Below are 19,159 nucleotides of genomic sequence, written 5' to 3' on the forward strand. Positions count from 1 at the left end.
CTTAATATTTTTTTTAATTTAGTAGCAATTTTTTTCTATTAAAATATCAATCTGTTGTTATCGAAATTTTCCAAACACAAATCTGTCGGGATATCTTTATTCGATTCTATCGGAAAAAAACCATCAATTATAGCCTGTAATTTGCAGATTAGCACTTGATCGAGATCTATCGGCTGTCGAACGAGCTTAAGTTTAACACTGCGCGCACTCAAGTTCTCGTCGAATGCTCAGTCGACTCTTCTCGTCGTTAATTTTTTTTTTTCTCTTCGAGTCGCCGGCCGCGACTAATTAAACTGCAAGAGCTAATCGCGGAGGCTGAAGAGGCACGAAACATTGCGCTGCACAGCAAAACACGTCGCCATCGCATCGCCGCGATGCTCTCACTCTCTCGCAGCCTCTTGCGTCTAACTCTGGCGTTTCGCAATGCGATAACACATCTGTGTGACGAACGCCTCCTTCGTAGGTTTCGCTGACCGCGATGTGCCGGCGCGGCGGACATCGCGGAGCCGTTGTAATAATCTAAGGCCGCGTGCACATCGACCAGCGATAAAATGATAAGTTCGACAACGGTGCAGCAATCAACTCATTAACTCTAAGCAGCGACATTTTTTTCATTTTTTGATAAAAGTTTCGAAATTTATTATTTACATAATTAACGCACAAAAAATGGTATATATCTTCCAGTTATCAAAAGTATGAAATATTTCAGGAAATATGAAAGAAATCTGCACTCATGAGATATAGCCGTAGTTGATGGAACCAAAATTTTGTTACAGCTGACAATCGAACGTACGAATGCAAGTTTTCCATGTTTCACATTTACATAGGCAAATAACTTCTGGATATTGAATCGATACTTTATACCGGATTTTTGTGTCAAATCAAAAGGATAGAGCGTTCTATTAAAATTCATTATTTAAAAATATAAATGTATAACTCTAGGACCTTGTGTTGCTCTATTCAATTGTCAGTCGCATAAAAGTCAAATTCAAACATATGTAATTCTATGAGTAAATCGGCACACAAGTATGTACGTGGCTTTATACGCTCGTTCGTTTCGTTTGACGTTTATTGAGAGCCTCTTCGCATATTGCAAGAGGAGAATAGAAGCGTAACTTTTTCTACTTACCTATTTGTCGTTGAAGCTGCACGCATTTAAGAAGTCGTCTCGAGCACTTCCCGGTAAGCGATAGATGAACAATTGACTACTACAAAACAAAAAGATACTTATTATACGATTTCTTATAATTAAAAAATATTCAATTGTAAATGTCATAACTTAATATTAACTGTTCTTGTGCGTTCAATAATTACATATAATCACATCTCCATGTCTATATTTGTATATTATGACAGTGCAATTTTGATCGAAAGTTTTCTCATTGGAGCTTTTAGAATGAAAAATGTAAAACATTAAAACTAAAAAAACTTAAACTTTTTGCAAACTTATGCATTTTTTAAAAAGAGGGGGAGAGAGAGAGAGGTTGCATTTCTTCCGATAATCATAACATAAATATAATTCTTATCTATTTCCAATTCTACAAATTTTAAAGCGACAAACACGCCTCGTTCGATGCATGAAATTAAGAATTTTTTCCAAAGAACGTGGAAACGATATTCCACCCACGCGACCAGATTGCATGCGTGCGAGATATTGGAAGCGAGAAAGAGAAAAAAGAAAGAAAGCGAACGGAAACAAGTGCGAGCAGTCCAAGCGAGCATACGAGATTCAACAAGTGCACCCGCAGCAGCGGGTGAGTCACCGAGAGAAATACAAGCGAAAGAATAAAATATTGGACGCGTGGGCATCTGCCTGGCCGAATCGGGATAAGGAAAAAAAAATGTGGGAGTGCGTGATTCAGCGCCTGCATAATTGAAAAATCAGAGTCTCGTGGCGTAAACAACTGAAAGGTAAATAGAGATATAGCTCGAGAACAAGCACTGATATCAAATGCATCGCGTCGTCCGACGTACACTTTATCGTCGCTCTATAAAAAAAAGGTGCTTTGCAGCACTCCAGCTAGCCAACAGCACGCAAGAGGTGATGATTAAATGACATCGAGACACAATATTTCGTTATCGTAAATGACAAAGATGCGTTGTCGTTGATAAAAAAAGGAACAAAGACATCCCTGTTATTATTTCTCATTGAAAATGAGTCTTTAAAAATATTCATAATCTTCTGAATCTTTGTGTGTGTTTTGTGCGCGCGCGCGCGCGCGCGCGCGTGTGTGTGTGTGTGTATGATACAAGTTAAAATGTATAACATGCGTTATCGCACATATTTTCTTATAGTCATAGATAATTAAAGAGAGATTAATTCGAACGACGTTTGTTTCGATATCGAGAGGTATCAATAGTTACAAAATAGGAAATTGAAAGATTTCAACGAATGTTTTATCAGTGCAAACAGATAAAACCTGATTTTTAGTTAGTTCTAAAACTGCAATATGGTTTCAAAATTGCATTCCGACGCAATGAAGTACCGTTAAGGCGGTCTTCGACGACGCTACATGACAATGCGTTTCTAGTTGCGATAGCGTTATATACACGGTGTGCTAAAATTACCGCACTTTCACCCATTTCTAATTTAGAATTTAAAAAGAATGATAATTGTTTCAGCGTAGCAATAAAATAAGATTCCTCCCTTGATACAAATTTTTATAAAAATAAATTAGGTATAAAAAGAAATAGGAAATTTTTAACTAAGTAAAATATTCTATAATTTGCAAAATATATTTTTCACTTTTATAAAATTATTTATAATTATATTTTATAATTATATTATATTAGTTAAATGTAAAAGAATATTATCAGCCCATTAAACAGCAATTCTGAATAAATTAAGTTCAAAACGCAGTTTTATTTTATCGCATTACCTATTAATTGATTTATTTCTACGTAACACTGTCTAGAAAAAACGCATCCTTCGAACGCTGCGCAAAACAACGGCTTTCTGTCGTTTCACAGGAATTCCCTGAGGACGCCGCCGAGACCGACAGGTGCGCGCAACCTCTTGCACGGGAAAGAGAAAGAAAAAGAGAAAGAAAGTGAAAATTCGTTACACCTGCATGTTGTTCCCTCCTTCCCGTCCCTCACCCGCTTCAAGGTTCTCACCGACACGAACGTGCTATGCTTAGGCTATACGATTTCGCCTAACGTTATGTGCCGACGTAAACGGTAGCAATATAACGCCCGTCGACGCTGCTGACGTAAGAACAAACGCTCAAGGAAACTCGTCTTATCTTAGCGTACGTCAGGAGGCCAGACACAACGTCGGCCCACGAGCACTTAATACGAACATTCCAGGGACAACGAGGATTCCGAGGATATTTCCATCCCGCGGTAAAAGCTCCACATTGTGCCATCTCACAGCATCTTTGCAATGTGTCACAGATCTATCAAATTGCAATGAACCCGTCAAACTGCACTTGAATGAAACTATCCATACGTCAGAATTATTAACCGTAATACGCGAGACGTTAAATCTAGAAAAAAGTTGAGTTTTGTATAATATTGCTTCGGAATAAATCATTCCGGACAATTGATTTTATTAGCTTATTAATAGCTGAGATAAAATCAATAGTGAAAGAAAGCATATGAAAACAACAGATAAATATCAACGAGTCAAATTTAACGCGAGAAATATGCTAAGAGATTTTCGATTGCTAATTACTTCTGCTCTTAAAACTCCAAGTTTCACTAAAATAAAATTGCAAACTTAGCTTCCTCTTGGAAGAATATGACTAAAGTGATTTCAATTTTAGTTATTCAATTTCCATAAAATCAAATTAAAGATTGATGCAAAAGCAATACTTCCTGCACAACAATATAAAATTAATCATTTAGCATTAAATTAAATATCCTAAAAATAATAATAACGTTCGTATTAATAATGATAATTATTATCAATACAATCTGTTATTATGTATTTCTTTCCCAAAAAGTTATGCCAAATATTTTGAGAATTCCTAACAATATTTGAAAGTAAAGTTTTCAATTAAAATATAAAAAAACCTTCTGCACTCATTATATTAATCACCGTTCGAGCGATAATTCATAAACTTCCATATTCTCTCGTTCGAAACAGTTCACTCGATATTCTACCATGGAAAAGTATTGCCGTTCGGGAGTATGAAGCAATCATGCGTGGCCGTATAATCGCCGGGAATATCGCCGTTACGTCGAACCATATAATTCTCGGTCGAAGTGAGAGGTCACGTGATAACCATTCGACGATCATGTACGTAACAATATTGTAACGAAATGATATTTCTATTTTTTCTAAGAACATAAAGTATATATCATATCACGCCCCCCTCCTCCATCCGCTTCTTCTTTATCAGTATATATTGACGCGTGACAGTCAAAATAAACGAAAATGATAATTACATTAAAACAATATCATCTTAGCGATATGTTTCGTATATGTATAGCTACAAAACGCCCTTGTCGCGGTATCGGAAATGCCGTGACACCAACGGCGACATTTCGATGAATCGGCATGGTCGATAAATCCAACCGGCGACGGCAACTTTTCCGCCAGCTCTGACCTCTTGTTGCACGTGCGTGCGATCTCGCTTTTGCGATCGGATTTCTGCTGCGCCTCGTTCGCGCTTGCTTCACAATATTACGTCGCGTCGTTATTTTCCACGTACACGTTATACCAAACATTTGATGAAACAATCCGTTTCGCAAATAAATCATTTGTTTACTATTCAAGCGAAGAAAATAGAGATCCATTCGACAGGATATATGCGACAATATAAAATATTCAAACATTATACAATATATATATATATATATATATATAAACATATATGAAAACGGGAATTTCAGTATTTAGCGTTATATAAATGTTCCAATAAACTAAAAAAAAAAAATGCCAAGACCATTGGATCTCGGGATGCACGTGTTTTTCAATGAAGCTCTTTTCTCCCTCCTCAGAAGGACGCATCTTTGTCATATTGCATCTGATAATAAAACGTCCTTTTTGCCGCAGCCCCCATGGCGCTCATAGAACGCTGCATTGCTTATCGAGGCGTTTATATCGAACGGATCCCTCTCGTCGAGCCGACGAGGCTGTTCGCCTGTTCTATTAAAGCGCTCTGGGAATGCCGTCCTTCCCCATCCGTGCGTGCGCGACCGACTGATCGCGATCGAGGCGTTAATGAAATCCTCGCGGCACGGTGACCTTAAGTAAAATGTCCTCGATCGCTATTACGCCTTTGACTTCCACTACAAACAGCGCCGAGCGCTCGTTCCTCCCGAGAGAAAAAAGAAAAAAAAGAGGCAAACTTCGATAACAAGAAGACTGCGTTTCCCGGAGCGTATTTTAAGGACAAGGCTGCAAATTCCGCAAAAATATATATCGCATAAAAATTGTAATATTACAAGAATTTCATACCTCTCGCGACATACATTTTTAAACGCGAATAATTGTTTCATATGAAAGTTTACTTTATTCCTTATGTTCGTTATATCTCGGCTGGTGGCAAAAGTGAAGTTTAGACGAAATATGATCATTCCTTTGTCGCGACACTTTTCAGCGCTTTCGTGCGATGACGCGTTCGCGCAATGTAGACGAATTCGACTCGACGCCACCGTGTCTTTTGCATGCAATCCACAGCAACATATCGTAAAAGGAGACAAAGGTAAAAAATTGTATAGACACGGACAAAGAAAAATCGTAAAATTAAAGTAAGGAAGAAGGCGACTTGCAGAAAAGCGTTATGCGGAATTCCACAGATACCCGGGTGTATATCTACTTTGTAAAAAAATAAAGGAAAACGTATGCCCTGCGGAGACGCAGGATCCTTCCGTTTCTTTCTGTCCCGAGCATTCTCTCCTTCGCTCGCTCTCATTCTCTCCTATGATACTAAAATACGGAGAAGGCACGACCGATCACTCTCATGCGTGGTGTGCGTGTGCATGACTGCCGCGTGACGAAGCGCATCGTAGTAGTGTGCTCCGTAAAGTATTCCACGTAGTAGCGTAAGAAAGGGACGGAGCAAGACGGAAACGCTTCAGGAGGAAGCAGGGAGAAGAAACCAATGGCTCGCCAACGGCGGAGTGCGGCAAAGCGAAACGTGGCGGTAGGGCCATTCGTGGAATGTCCCGCCGTCTCGGACGAACAACACAGTCCGACTCCTCCGGAACTCCGGCAGGGCGCAAGCAGAGAACAAGTCTGGGGTTTCTCGTGGGCCGACTGGTTGTTATTCGCTTGCCTGCTGCCTGTATGCCGGTTTGCCGTCGCTCGTTGTCCCGATTGTCCCACTCGGCTCGTCCTGTGTCGGTATATCAACCGATCGACCGATAATCAACAGTCGTATAAGGTTTTTCTTCCCTCTCATTGTTACTGCCATTCGCAAAATCCTCATTTCTGCACGTTTTCAGCAAAAATTCTCTCTCTATCTCTAGATCAAATTTCCTAAATTCTTTCCAAATATTAGTTCTTAAACAAAAATGATAAATTGTTAAATCGTGTGGTCTATGGACCGTGTCTGTCCATACCTGGATCTTATTTATATGATTCTTTATGTGAGGACACGTAGTTGAGACGTGAAATAGCCGAGGCGTGAATCACTGTCACCAAAAGTCGGAATACTCGTTGTCAGTGTATAGCAGGAATGTACGTGTCAGTTCAAATCCGTGTGGAGAAGACCGTGTGCAAAGTTAAATCACGCAAAGTTAGTCTACTGTACTATCATATGCCAGTTTGTACCATAATGCAGTAATACAGTGTTTCTCAAAATAAATTAACAATTAGACTTTAAATTCTCTATCGTGTGAATAACCAAAAGTTATTTGTGTGGCGAGATTCTTTAAACTATTAATATTAATTTGTCTGATAAAAAATAATGTGTGAATAGTTTGTGTATTATAAATAATCAGAAAGGGAAAGCTTTTTATGAAATTCAAGAATATCAATGGATAAAATTTGAGATATTAAACTGTAATAAACATTGAGCGAGAAGCGAACTAAAAATTTCGTTTGAAACAAATTTACTCTGAATTTATCTTGTTATTTTTACGTATTAATTTAAACTACTCACTGTTTTAAAAATAAATTCTATATCTCTTTTATTTGATCATCGGTGTATACGTTCTACGTGTTATAATCCCACGCATGCGAGAAAAATATATAACAAATAAAAAGATCGAAAGAAAAGAGCAAAAACTCTTGTACGTAAAAATGTTAAAATGTGAAAATATACCCGAAATAGATCATGCGATATAAAGTTTAATTTTCGAACGTATTTCATTTTTCCAAGTTAAATATGTATAACAAAATAAATAATAAAATACAAAATAAAAAAATAAATAAATAAAAAGTAAAAAAATATTAAAAAGTAACATTTGTTAAACTCGCCACACAAGCATATCAAAAAACATGTTCAAATTTATTTGGCTTTAAAGCTTTAATTCTCGTTCCTTTTTATAGATTTGAAAGTATTGCTTCTCTAAAAAATTCTGTATTCCATATATCCATATTTATTTGATCCTTTCTATAATTGCAGGTAGACAGGCCTCAATTGTTACGTATATTGGTACGTCACCAGATTGAGAACACCATGAATGAAGTTCGTTAAACGCCTTTCGCGAAAACGCGCCGGGCGAGAAAATGGTGAAATGTCTCACCCATGTGACCCGGTCGTATGCACGCGGCGAACATCGAACTGCGGCTGTAATAGCGTCCGCAACCACCACAATTTGTATTCTTTCACCTTAATTACCGGGATCGCGATAACAACCGTCCTCCTGGACGAATACACGTTGCCCGCTTCGTGCCAATTAGCCCGCCTTTGTTGTCACTCAATAATAATCACGTCGGCCGACCACATTCGAAAGGGCCGTTCGCATCCGTGCAATCCGCTGCACCCTAAGGACCGTCTCCGGCTGATTGACGCTCCAATAACGGCTCGATACATTCATACAAATTGTATTTGTACTACATTGTATTGGTATTTCGTTATCCTGTCACGCTCATTCAATGACGGGACACACTGCAGAATCAATTTGTAGAAAGCAAATGAATCATCAAATCCGCTTTTGGCAAAGTTTCAACAAAACAAATATGAAAAATAATTATTTTCTTTTCAAGAAAGTTGGCTATAGCTCTTCGGGAAGATAATCTTATGTTTTATGCATGCGTTTCGTGCATTCTTGCATACAAATATTTTCATTTCCACTAAACTGGCAAGCAATAAAGGCAGATAATACCCATAGAAAGTGGATGAAAAGCTAAAGCTAGCATTCCGCTTTAATTTCTTTCTATAATTTATTGTATAGAGATACATAAAATTAGCAACTTTATGTATTTACTATTATTTTAGTTGCGTTTGCTGGCTGACCAATTATCTCTTTATCTCTTAGTCCATTCTGGATTTACGCTAAATACACAAGCGTAAAAATATATTTAGTTTAATTTTACATCGGCGCTTGCTATCTTCTTGCTACGTTCAATTAACGAAAGTAAATTGTTGCATACACGGTGCAGTCGATATTGCGCAGTCGATCGCCCACGCTCACAAGTGCATGTGCGTGAGAATAACGACGGAGTTGCGTTTCAGATACGATCGATGAACGTTCGTAATATGTGGCATAGACTCTTTCATACCCGTGGAATCGTTAATTATACCATCGCCCGATTATCCTTGAGCGACAAATCGTCATAATTGTGCGGCGTATTAACAGCTAATTGCAAGAAAGATCGAACGAAAATCCGCAGATGGTATCGTCTAGTAACACGCTTGCGAACAATTTCATGACGCGAGTGCCGTTAGAACTCACTGACGAAGCAAAAATTGCATAGATACGCGATAGTGTCGTGCGATAATGTCATAAATTTAGTTAAACACGAACATAATCACGGAATATCAATCTTAAATTTTACATTGTATTCTGTGCCAGGTGCAAGTTATTTATATACGAAAGTTAAATTTTATAACGTTAACGATCAATGCTGGTGTGAAAAGAAACTTTTCTCAGCTAACGTCCTCACAAAGTCTCGTCGGATATAAGTATGCTTTGAATATTCTTCTAATATTACGACAAATCAAAAATGGAAACCCAATATTCAGGATTTTAGAAGTTTTATATTATTTTCATCTGTTCGGTTTATTTCTTCGAACGGAGACTTTTCGAGGTCAATTCCCTGAAGGCCGATCATCCTTCCGGGACTGGCAGACGCGTGAGAAAGTTGTATATATCTGCCAGATAACAGCGGGGTCTCCCCCCCCCCACCCCAGTGTAAGAGCCCTCGAGGTGGAATGATGAAACATAACCAAGACGACGAAGACGACGAAGACGACGAAGAAGATCTCGTCTCCTCTTCGCAATCCAGAATAGATAAGATAGATTATCACGCGAGATCCCTACCTCTTCGCGTTGTCTGGGGAACCTCTTCTCTATTTTCACAAATTTATTTATAGCGTTTTGTTTGGGTGCCGTGGCCAAAGACTGGATCTCAAAAAGTTCGCTATAATCCGCCGCCAGCATTGGCTGCCGACCTCGGAGCGGCGTTCAACGATGATTAAAATTGGAAATCAACCGCAGTCGCTAATCTCGGCGTTTGAATGGAGTTTCGAAGAGAGAAGGGGAGAGGGAAGGCGCTCTACAAACAGGTAACATTACACCGCAATGCGCGTTACGGAGAAACAGGTTGGGTTAGATCATGTGTGTGTGTGGTTGTGAATGTAGGCAAATCGAGAATTGTGAATTAATCGGGAAGAAAAGTGTGCGCGACTCGACCGCAGTTGATTTATTTCTCCTTCTTACACGGGAACGGCGTAACGCCAATTTAGCGAAACACTTGACTAGCCGACCGGTTCGAATAACGACTGTTAAAAAAGAAAGGTCGTTACCGCTCATTCAATACCACTCTCAGTCGTCGTCTTCGCGACTATTTGTCAATCGCGGGAAACGGCAGTGAAAAGAAATACAATGCAAATCCGATATAAGTCAGGGTCTTAGTGTTCACGTCAGTCGTCATTTCGCGGTACATTTTCCATTTCGCGCGCAATACCGTCGTTGACGATGGCAAGGCCACGGTTAAAACCCTCATTATCATCTTCCAATGTGACGTGTAACGCTGCGGTGTACATATACGTAAGAGAACGCGCATATCTGCGTCCCTGAGGAGAGCCTCGTGTCTGGGGCCCTCCTCCGTTCCGTTTCTCGCGTCCCATCTCTCACCCTCTCTCTCTCTCTCTCTCTCTCTCTCTCTCTCTATTTCTCTCGCTCTCGGGGCAGCTCGGACTTTCTTATATTTGCTCGCCTTCTCGTCTCTTCGTCCCTCACTCACCGTCAGACTCTCCCTACCAGGATCGCTCACCGATCCCCCTTTCCCACCTTCCGCCGTCGACGTCCCTCCATGCGCGTTCGATACACAGAATCGCCCCTCGTGGTTCTCGGAAGGCAGTAGACTGTCGCCAGCCACGCCAGACGGCGCACTGCTCGCGCGCTCTCTCTCACTGCGTATTCGCCCACTGGCTCACCCACGGGGACACCTCGTTCTCCGGCCTTCTCTTCTCTCATTCTCTCTCTCTCTCTCTCTCTCTCTCTCTTCCCCCTCCCTTCCTTTCCTCTCTCGCCGCGCCATTCCTCTCCACTACTCTCCGCACCACTACTCCACACGGTCTGTCTCGCGACGCGGCTGCGGAGCCAGCCAGCTACACGGGGTCTACCAGTTACGCAACAATAACAACGCCGTGAGGAGGTGTGTAGCGTTGTGCGGCGTGCGACACCGCAACGCGACACCGTGGATCGTGTGTGGTGTGCCGACCGCTCGCGTTGTGGGGAATCACTTGTTGACAACAACGCGGGCAAGCGAAGAAACCCACGCGGATCGCAGAAGAAAAACGTTAAAGAAGTGCAAGAGACGAAACGGTAATAGTTCAGCATTATTGCGTGAAAAATCGCGCGTGCGAGTTTCAAGCGCGGCAAAAGCAAGATTTTACCGGAGCACTCGCGATCGAAAATGTGTCGAGAGTGACCCGAAATCCGAGCAACGAGAAAGTTTTGTGCGCACGTTTGGCGCGGGTGTTTGCGGAAATCGAGCGCGATCGAGAGTAATGCGAGAAGGGTGAGCACACAGTGTGCGTGACTGCACAGGATTTTGAGAACGAAACGACACGTGCGATCGAGAAGAAAGGATCGAGTGTGGTTAAGGGAGAAGGAAACTCGTGGCAATTTCGATCGATCGCGATCGACGCATGAACGGAAGCGGGAAAGCGTGACTACAACGTCGCTGTCGCTTAACGAGGGAAGTCCGTGAATTTAACGCGGTCGATTAACGACAAGAAAAAACCGCGGTGTAACGAGAAATTTGCCAAGCGGAGCGGATGTTACATTCAATAAATATACCGGAAGTGCTGACCGGTGCGAAAGATCAATGAGGAGAAATGTCGAACTTCGCTAGATCGAATCAAAACTCGTCTCTTCTGCCGATCGATGAATGGAACGGTAATTACGAGTTACCACGCGGCGAGTACGAGTATCCACGAGACAGCGGTAAGAACGCCAATTGATTGCAGATCATCGTACTGGACCAAGTAACATTAGGACAACGCTTGCGTAAATCGCTACAAAGCAATTTATCGAGGAAAGAAAAGAAGCTACGATCATCGAGAGACGGGTTGTCGTCTTCGAATACGCTCGTATATGTGAGATCTTGCGATAACGAGATCGCAACATCGTGTCGAGCGATAGATCGGCCGGAGAAACCGCTACCGATCTCTCGGGAGGAACGCGAGAGTGCTCAGTCGCCGCTCGTGAGCGACGGCGACGTGTTTAGGCGCCAATGACGTCACCGGACAAGTGAAGCCGCCGGGGGAATTCGCGGTCGGAGTTTCTCGTCGCGCACGCGGTGCGTTTACGTGTCGACACAACGCTCGTTGCCGCGATCGCCGGCGATGGTAGTAGCGGTGGTAGTGGTGATCGCGCGGTAATAGCGAATGTGGTAGTGCGCTGGCTGTGTGTGATTTACTCGTTGCCGTATCGCATTTGCAGTGGGGATAAGGAGACCCCGTGGAATCGCGCTGCGCGGTGGCCGATTACGCTTTTCTACGTATGTCGCCCGTTGGCAAGCAATGACTAACTGCGCGCGGCCGAGTGCGTTAGCGAGAGATACCGCGCTGTCAACGCAGTTGTTCCGGAGCTGCTGTTGCCTTCGTCGTTGTCATTGTTGTTGTGCCGCCGTCGTCATTGCCGTCGTCTACGTCAGCACCGGTCAGACTTGATTTGCATAGCAAACAGATTGACGCGCTCGTAGTAAGTGGATAACGAGAGAAGCGCGCGCTCTCTTCGTGCGTGTACCGTATAGTGCGAGAGTCTCTCGGTCTCTCCCCCGTTCAGTGCGCGCGTGTCTTCGTGTGGGTGAGTGTGTGAATATCGCTCCATGCGTACGACTGGCTCGCATTGCCAGAAGAGAGAGAGAGAGAGAGAGAGGAAAAGATAGAGGATACGACGGACGAGGCAAGTGCGGAGCTTAAAATAGAAGAGTGACTTCGGCTTAAGTACGTGGCGGGAGGACGAGCGAGTAAAGCGAATCGGAGAAGAGAGGGTGGATGTTGTGTTCATTTCTTCCCCACCTCCGCATCATATTTCTGTGATACATTCGAATTCTACGTTTGTCGCGTGTGAAAGAAGGAACAACGAGGTTCGAGAAAAAAGACGACAAGAGTACATATATATATACGCACACATACATATATATATATTACATACATACATACATACATATATATATATATATACACACATCTCGCAGCGAAGAGTGCGTGTTCTGTGATAATCTATATAGTGCATATTGTGTAGTGGTGGACGCAGGAGAGGGTGATTGTGTCTCTCGCGCGACTTTCTGTTTTTCCCGCCCGTATCGCCTGAAAAGAAGAGGGTTCGTCGATCCTCGTAAAGGCAGAGAGATCGCACTGGCGAGTCGAGCACTCGCCCGTCAGAGAGGAGGCGTCGCGTCGCTCTCTGTTCCACGCGATGGATCGTGACTCGCGTTCGTATTCCTGCGGAGGCTGCGAGAGGACCGCCGCCGAGGGCCGAGCTATGCCGATGGAGTAACAAGTGAGCGGCGAAGCGGCGTTGCCATGACGACAGGTGAACCATGAGCCTCCCCGCGATTCTCCGCTTCTCCTCTCACGACCCTCTCACTACCAGCTCTCCCCCTCCCACCTTCATGCCGCGCGGCGTGTTTGTCCCTCTTTTCCTCTGACCCCGTACACTCGCGAGATATGATGCGACAACAATGCTTCTATCTCTTTCTCTGTCCTCTCTCTCTCTCTCTCGCTTTCTCTCTTACTCTCTCGCACATTGTGACCACGCTCTCCGATCTGTCCCTTCTCTCCCGGTTCGCTACTCCGTTCCTCTCTCCTCTCTCTTTCTCCCTCTCGTGGCGTTCGCCACTTCGTTCTCCTTTTTCGGTCGCTCCCTTCCTTCCCTGCGGTCTCATCGCCACGACAGGGACGTGTTTTCGTGATACTCGGAAAACCGAATGCGGTCGTGAAAGAGAAAGAGAGAGATTGGTTTCTTCGCCAACCAGTTTCGTATATTGTGAACGGCGTTACGATCACGTTGTAAAAATTTACGAGAGATGCTACGGTTGTTACGTCGAGTCCACCGTGTCAGCGTTACCTGGTTCCTCTATTCGCTTTGCCCTCTCCTTTTTACGAATTGTATGTATTGCGTGTGAACATCGCGTACGCGATAGTAATTTCGACCTTCAATTGTACACATGTTATAGCCTTTACTAGAAAACATTTTTACTATGTTATACGAGAGAGAGAGAGAGAGAGAAAGAGATAGATATAATGACAGCAATCATTTAACACTATCATCGCTTACTAACGTTTCCTTGAAAACCCAGTCTTGATTAATCTTAGAAGCTTGCGACCACGCTTTATTTTTAACTCGCTAAGCAGATGAGAAATATTTTCAGTCTATAAAAACTCGTTTCTTTTTGTTACGTAAAAATATTTCTCATGAATAGATTGAAAGAGCAACAAAAATCGCTACACGGGCAGTTCTAGGTTCATTATATTTCCTTGCAACTATAAATTCTTTGATAAAGTTTGGTGAAGTTTTATTTAATTTAATTAAAAGTTGATTCTCTCTCTCCGAAACACTCGTTACATTGTCAAGAATCAACACGCACAAATTAAATAATCCATAAATTATAATTAACCGCGGATTCCTCCCGTATCGCTGGTCGACCACCTCTGATCAAACAAGTACATGTGAACTTTGAGAGATAGAAATGACAAAGTTGAAGAGCGAGTAGAGAGAATGCCGAGTACAAAAACAAAGCCACGCGATACAGAAAGATTCGATGGAACAATTTTGGAATGCACATTACAGATAACAAATCTTGTCTATTTTTTTTTTTTTCGTTCCTTTATTCGGACTAATCTTGTGGGAATTTCCTGTTAAGATTGTACGCATATAGGTAGAATTCAAAATTAGAAACCAAAATAATGACAAATCATTGTTTATCATAGTCAAAAGTGTAATCTCATTATTTCCAATTTAAAAAGTCCATTATCTAGCTCAAGATAATGAAACAATTTATTTTTTAAGAAATTGTCTAAGTGACTTATGTTTATCTCTAACTTATTTTCATTAATTGTCAGAAAATATCGTAATATTTTTTAACTTTATACATGTAAGATATCAAATATATCATGTCAAAGAAAGTTAGTTTCTAGTATCGAAGCATCGGTGAGCCCTGCTTCGTTCGCGGAATCCTTCGTACTCTCTCGCGCACACGCACGAACGCACGCACGCACGCACGTACGTCCGTCGGTCGGTCGAGCGATGTTGAACGATGACACTGTTTTAGCATGCTTAGCGCGTAGACTACGCGATATTCCAAGTACGCTGGGCTATTTTCATGCTACGCCAAGAAGACATGGAGAGCGAGCGGGCGAGTATAGTGCGCGCGATCGTATGGCGATGGTGACACGACGGCGAAGCGGCAGCGGCAGCCGCTACGCCAAGCCGTATAAAGCGGGAATCGGACAAGCTGCGAGTGGGATTGTCGGAATTTCTCTCGATTTATCGTCTATTCGTGGAAGGGACTCTTGACCGGAGTCGTAAGCCCGATTCAGACTAGCGCGCGGCTCCACTCGCGGATATTTCTACGAAAGAATAGCTCGAATACGTTTACCCTGCATACGAAACTTTATCCTCAAATCATTTGACTTTTGGGCAAAACAACTGATGCAATTTGTATTAATACGCAAACTTTAAGGCTCCTGGCCCCGCAGCCGTGAACTCCGCGTTGACAGTAGCGACATAATTGTGGTAGGAATAAAAACCTAGTCGAATTTACCCAGTCGATTTATCGTATAAATAAATAGTGTAACAGTTTGACCTAATCAATTGATTCGATAAAAGTAAATTACTGAATAACATACAAAATGTTAATTTATAATTTAAAAATTTGTTTACAAAAAAATAAACGCGATAAATACAGAATATATATAGCTTAGTACCGTTACCGACATGTCCATATGACAGAAATTCTTATGCAGCGTCTTAGGTGGAGAATCGATGAACTATTAGGCGTGAAAAAATGACATGTTGACTACCCAATTTATTCTTGCGTGCCATTTCATTAATATTCGTTAAATGTTAGTACTGTGATATGTGACGTGTTCATGAAACCTGTAAAATTATCCGAAAACTAAGATTAGCAGGGAAAGCCCAACGTAGAAGGAGAATTTTCTACTCATACAGACAGCTGTCAACCGTGTGTTTTCTCGCATAATTAGGCTTCGTTTCACTGTTGATTTAACAATTGTTTATAACCTGTCAAGGAAAAAGCATAGTTTTCGGACAATTTTACAGGTGTCTTAAAGCGATCCAGAGTGTTACTTTGTTAAATTATCATTTTATTTAGAAATGGCACGCAAGAATTCTCGGCGTGTCATTTCTCGCTTCTGACGTCACGAATCTAATATGGCTGCGGTGACTACCCAGGAGCCTTAAGCGCCATAAATAAATATCTGAGTAGAAAGGCTAATGTTCTTTTATCGAAATAACAATTTTCTTTAATTTGGAGAATACAGAAAAATTTTATCTGTGACTTGAGTAGACGCTATAATGCTTAGCGTTTCTTTGAAACAAATATAAACACGCGATGTACGTGGCGGCTGTTTTGTGTGTAAATAATAGTATACAAAGATGATAGAGTAGAGAAGTCCGTGGACAAGTTAAAGAAACGAAGAATGAAGGAGATTTATATTCTGTAAACATCTCTGTTACGCTTTGAAACATTGAAGGAGTCGCTGTGAAAATATGTTACCTTTTAAAGCAATTTTATTAATATATTCTCTCTGAAATCTTCGTAGTGACTGTAAGACCGTGCGCAATTACATAAGCAATGAAATTAAAATCATCTTTTTAATGAAAAATATTATTAAAAACATAACAAAATTTAACAAAAAAGTTAACTATGCAAAAAATTTTTATATTTTTATATATAATTTTCTTAAATATGCTGTTTATAATCCAGTTTATAATCCATAATCCGAAGAATTATGAATATAATAAAAAAATTGTCGAAATATTAAGTAGATTGCATGAATAGCACCATGATATTAATATCTTTCTTATGGACTCCCTATATAGAACTAGTACGCATTCAAATGTAAAAGGAATTCTTCCGCTTAACGGAATGTCTACTTTATGCACGAATATGGAGACATCAATGATGGATCATTCGTCAGCTGACAGGAATCTCCTCTGATTACTTGAATGGAATTCTCGTTCTTCTTAACTACGCGTAATCTATCACGATATTTAACGCGTTATGCGGAAGAAATCGAACGAGTAGCTACGATTAATATCTTTCGCGGAATCGATTTTCTTAATCAGTCCGATCTATTTGCTTAGTTTTTTTGCAACGTAAGTTATGTGATTTAGTGAATTCTGCGATGCAGTTAACGTGTTTGATGCACAAAGTGAAACGTGTTATATAATAAAGCGATATGTATAAATAATATGTATAAATATTCACGATAAGCGTTGCATAAAAAATTTTGTTCGTCAATATATCATCTTTAACTCTTTCTTCATTTATATTTCTTATTTAAAATTAGAACATACAACTTTACAATCTAAAATATATAAATATACATTTAAATCTATGCAAATACTTGTTAAATAAATCTTAAATTAAGTCGTTCGATCTAGTGTATAATTGAATGTAATAACAGTGATATTACTGATTTTCCGAAAGTAGAATTACGAGATTAAATGGATAATTCGTGTTTCAGCGGCGTGAAATTTTACAGATTAAAATATCTCGCAAAAGGCAATGGTAACGCGAGATACAATGAAATTTACTTTACTCGCTATCTAAATTTACTTTAACTGCCCATGCAACCCCATCGTAAATCTAGCGAACTTCATTACACTCGCTCGGCGATACTATAAACTCGTTATAGTGTTGTAACATACGTACGATCTTGTAGATAAAAAATAAGCTTAAAGATTCAATTTCACAATTTGCAAGGAAATGAAAATTTTAATTAAATAACTGCAATTATGAATATTTTAAATAAATTCATTATATATGAAATCTGTTTGTTAGTATAATTAGTAAGATGAATAATTTTCACAAAAATCTCATCTCTCTATTTCCGCTTAAATATTTTACGTTTTCTTTTTTAGAAAATTATCAAATTTAATGTGTTAGTTAGACAATGCAAAAAATAGAAAATATTTTTTTTACTGTTTAATTCGCAAAAATGGTTTTTCATCTTTCAATCATTATAACGCAATGATATCAAAATATCATTAATAAACAAACATCATGTAATATGATATTAAAACTTACCCGGTAATGAATTTAACATCCCATTGCAATTAGCTCTATCATTGCTCCAGACTTATATGGCACTAATTATCACTTCATACGGCACTCCCGAATTTTACAACCACGAAACATAATGCCAAATAATTAATTATCATCACTTTTCTTTATCGTGTTCTTTGTCGACCGACAATATATTCGCACTACTGCGCGATTATACATTATACATTTTCCAATAAATAAATAAATAACGTGAAACACGACAATCACCTATAATTTTGTTTGACATTTCTGGTGTACCAGAAACTGCGCGAGATATGCGTTAAAAGAATTCAAAAAACAGATATAACAATGTTCGACAAATTACTTTTATGCAGATTAGAGGTTAGATACTGAATGTCATTCGCGAATTAGAGGTTATATTCATTCTGACTGATTTATTCCACATAATTCTATGTTGTTCGATTCGACACATATGAGATATGTTTCAAAGTTCGGAAAACAAACAATTTCGTAACCGATGCTTAATGTTTCAACTAACAATGTCTAACGCGGTACGATAAATATACGAATAATTAAAAATTGGTAATTGCAATCATACTAAACAACACTTCGCTACAATCGTCCATTACTCGATTTAAGGTTATATAGACGTATTCAAGAAGTTCCAAAAACAAAAGCAACTTCGTATCGATGCTTGACGATTCGACGAGCAAACACGACGGACGCGAGAATGTAAAAATGACTAGATAGATAATCGCGACCACACTAAATAACACTCTACGACATTTGTCCGTCGTTGTATTCGATATTCGCGACGTTTATTTGTATACAGAATTTACTTTGCAAGGATGAACGCGTCCGAAACGTAAACAACGTTTACTCACGTCCGACACCATTGCCGTTGCCTTGCGAACTACTTCACGCGGAATAAGTCCCGTGATGCTTCATACGATGATCACGTGATCACGTGATCACATTCGAATTTCCTGTAAATGCATCGCGACTGTTTTGATAAATATCGAGAGACAAATCATACACGTAGATTTACTTGCCACGCTGATTATTTATGTTAGTTCGATGCAGTACTACTAACGCGCTCGAGATATATTTCAAAGAAGTTTGAAAGGTGATGGTAATTTTATACTCGAAGACAATTTCCAATACGACGAGAGCTATTGCACGCACTAATTTTAAAAATTGTACACATGACTCACCGTTCAACACTGTCGAACGCATATTTCTTCGAATTCTTTTCTTTATCTCAATAAGGTTGATCTTGACTCTTGCCTGGAACGAACTTGACACTCTTGCCTGGAACAGTATAATAAT

General features: G+C 40.3%; 1 protein-coding gene and 1 long non-coding RNA gene across 3 annotated transcripts in view; one reads left to right on the forward strand and one right to left on the reverse strand.

Annotated features, from left to right (window-relative positions):
• The window catches only part of LOC105678162 (uncharacterized), a 162,865-nt gene that overhangs the window by 134,333 nt on the left and 9,373 nt on the right, over nt 1-19,159 (reverse strand). Inside the window, exons 2-3 of one of the 2 annotated variants that reach the window (XR_010887801.1) lie at nt 19,045-19,141; nt 1,130-1,208 (exon numbers count right to left, since the gene is read on the reverse strand). This is a non-coding gene — a long non-coding RNA (uncharacterized lncRNA). Of the gene's footprint in view, nt 1-1,129; nt 1,209-17,851; nt 18,731-19,044; nt 19,142-19,159 lie in introns of those variants that run through there. The other variant, XR_001101669.2, reaches the window with a different exon arrangement.
• LOC105678160 (transcription factor HIVEP3) overlaps nt 10,662-19,159 on the forward strand; it is a 29,796-nt gene continuing 21,298 nt past the window's right edge. The window contains exon 1 of the mRNA XM_012377260.2: nt 10,662-13,110. Within this exon, the coding sequence (XP_012232683.1) occupies nt 13,101-13,110 (10 nt within the window). The 5' untranslated portion in view covers nt 10,662-13,100. The remainder of the gene's footprint in view (nt 13,111-19,159) is intronic.

This window comes from Linepithema humile, chromosome 1 (assembly GCF_040581485.1).
Source record: "Linepithema humile isolate Giens D197 chromosome 1, Lhum_UNIL_v1.0, whole genome shotgun sequence".
Classification (NCBI taxonomy): Eukaryota; Metazoa; Arthropoda; class Insecta; order Hymenoptera; family Formicidae; genus Linepithema; species Linepithema humile.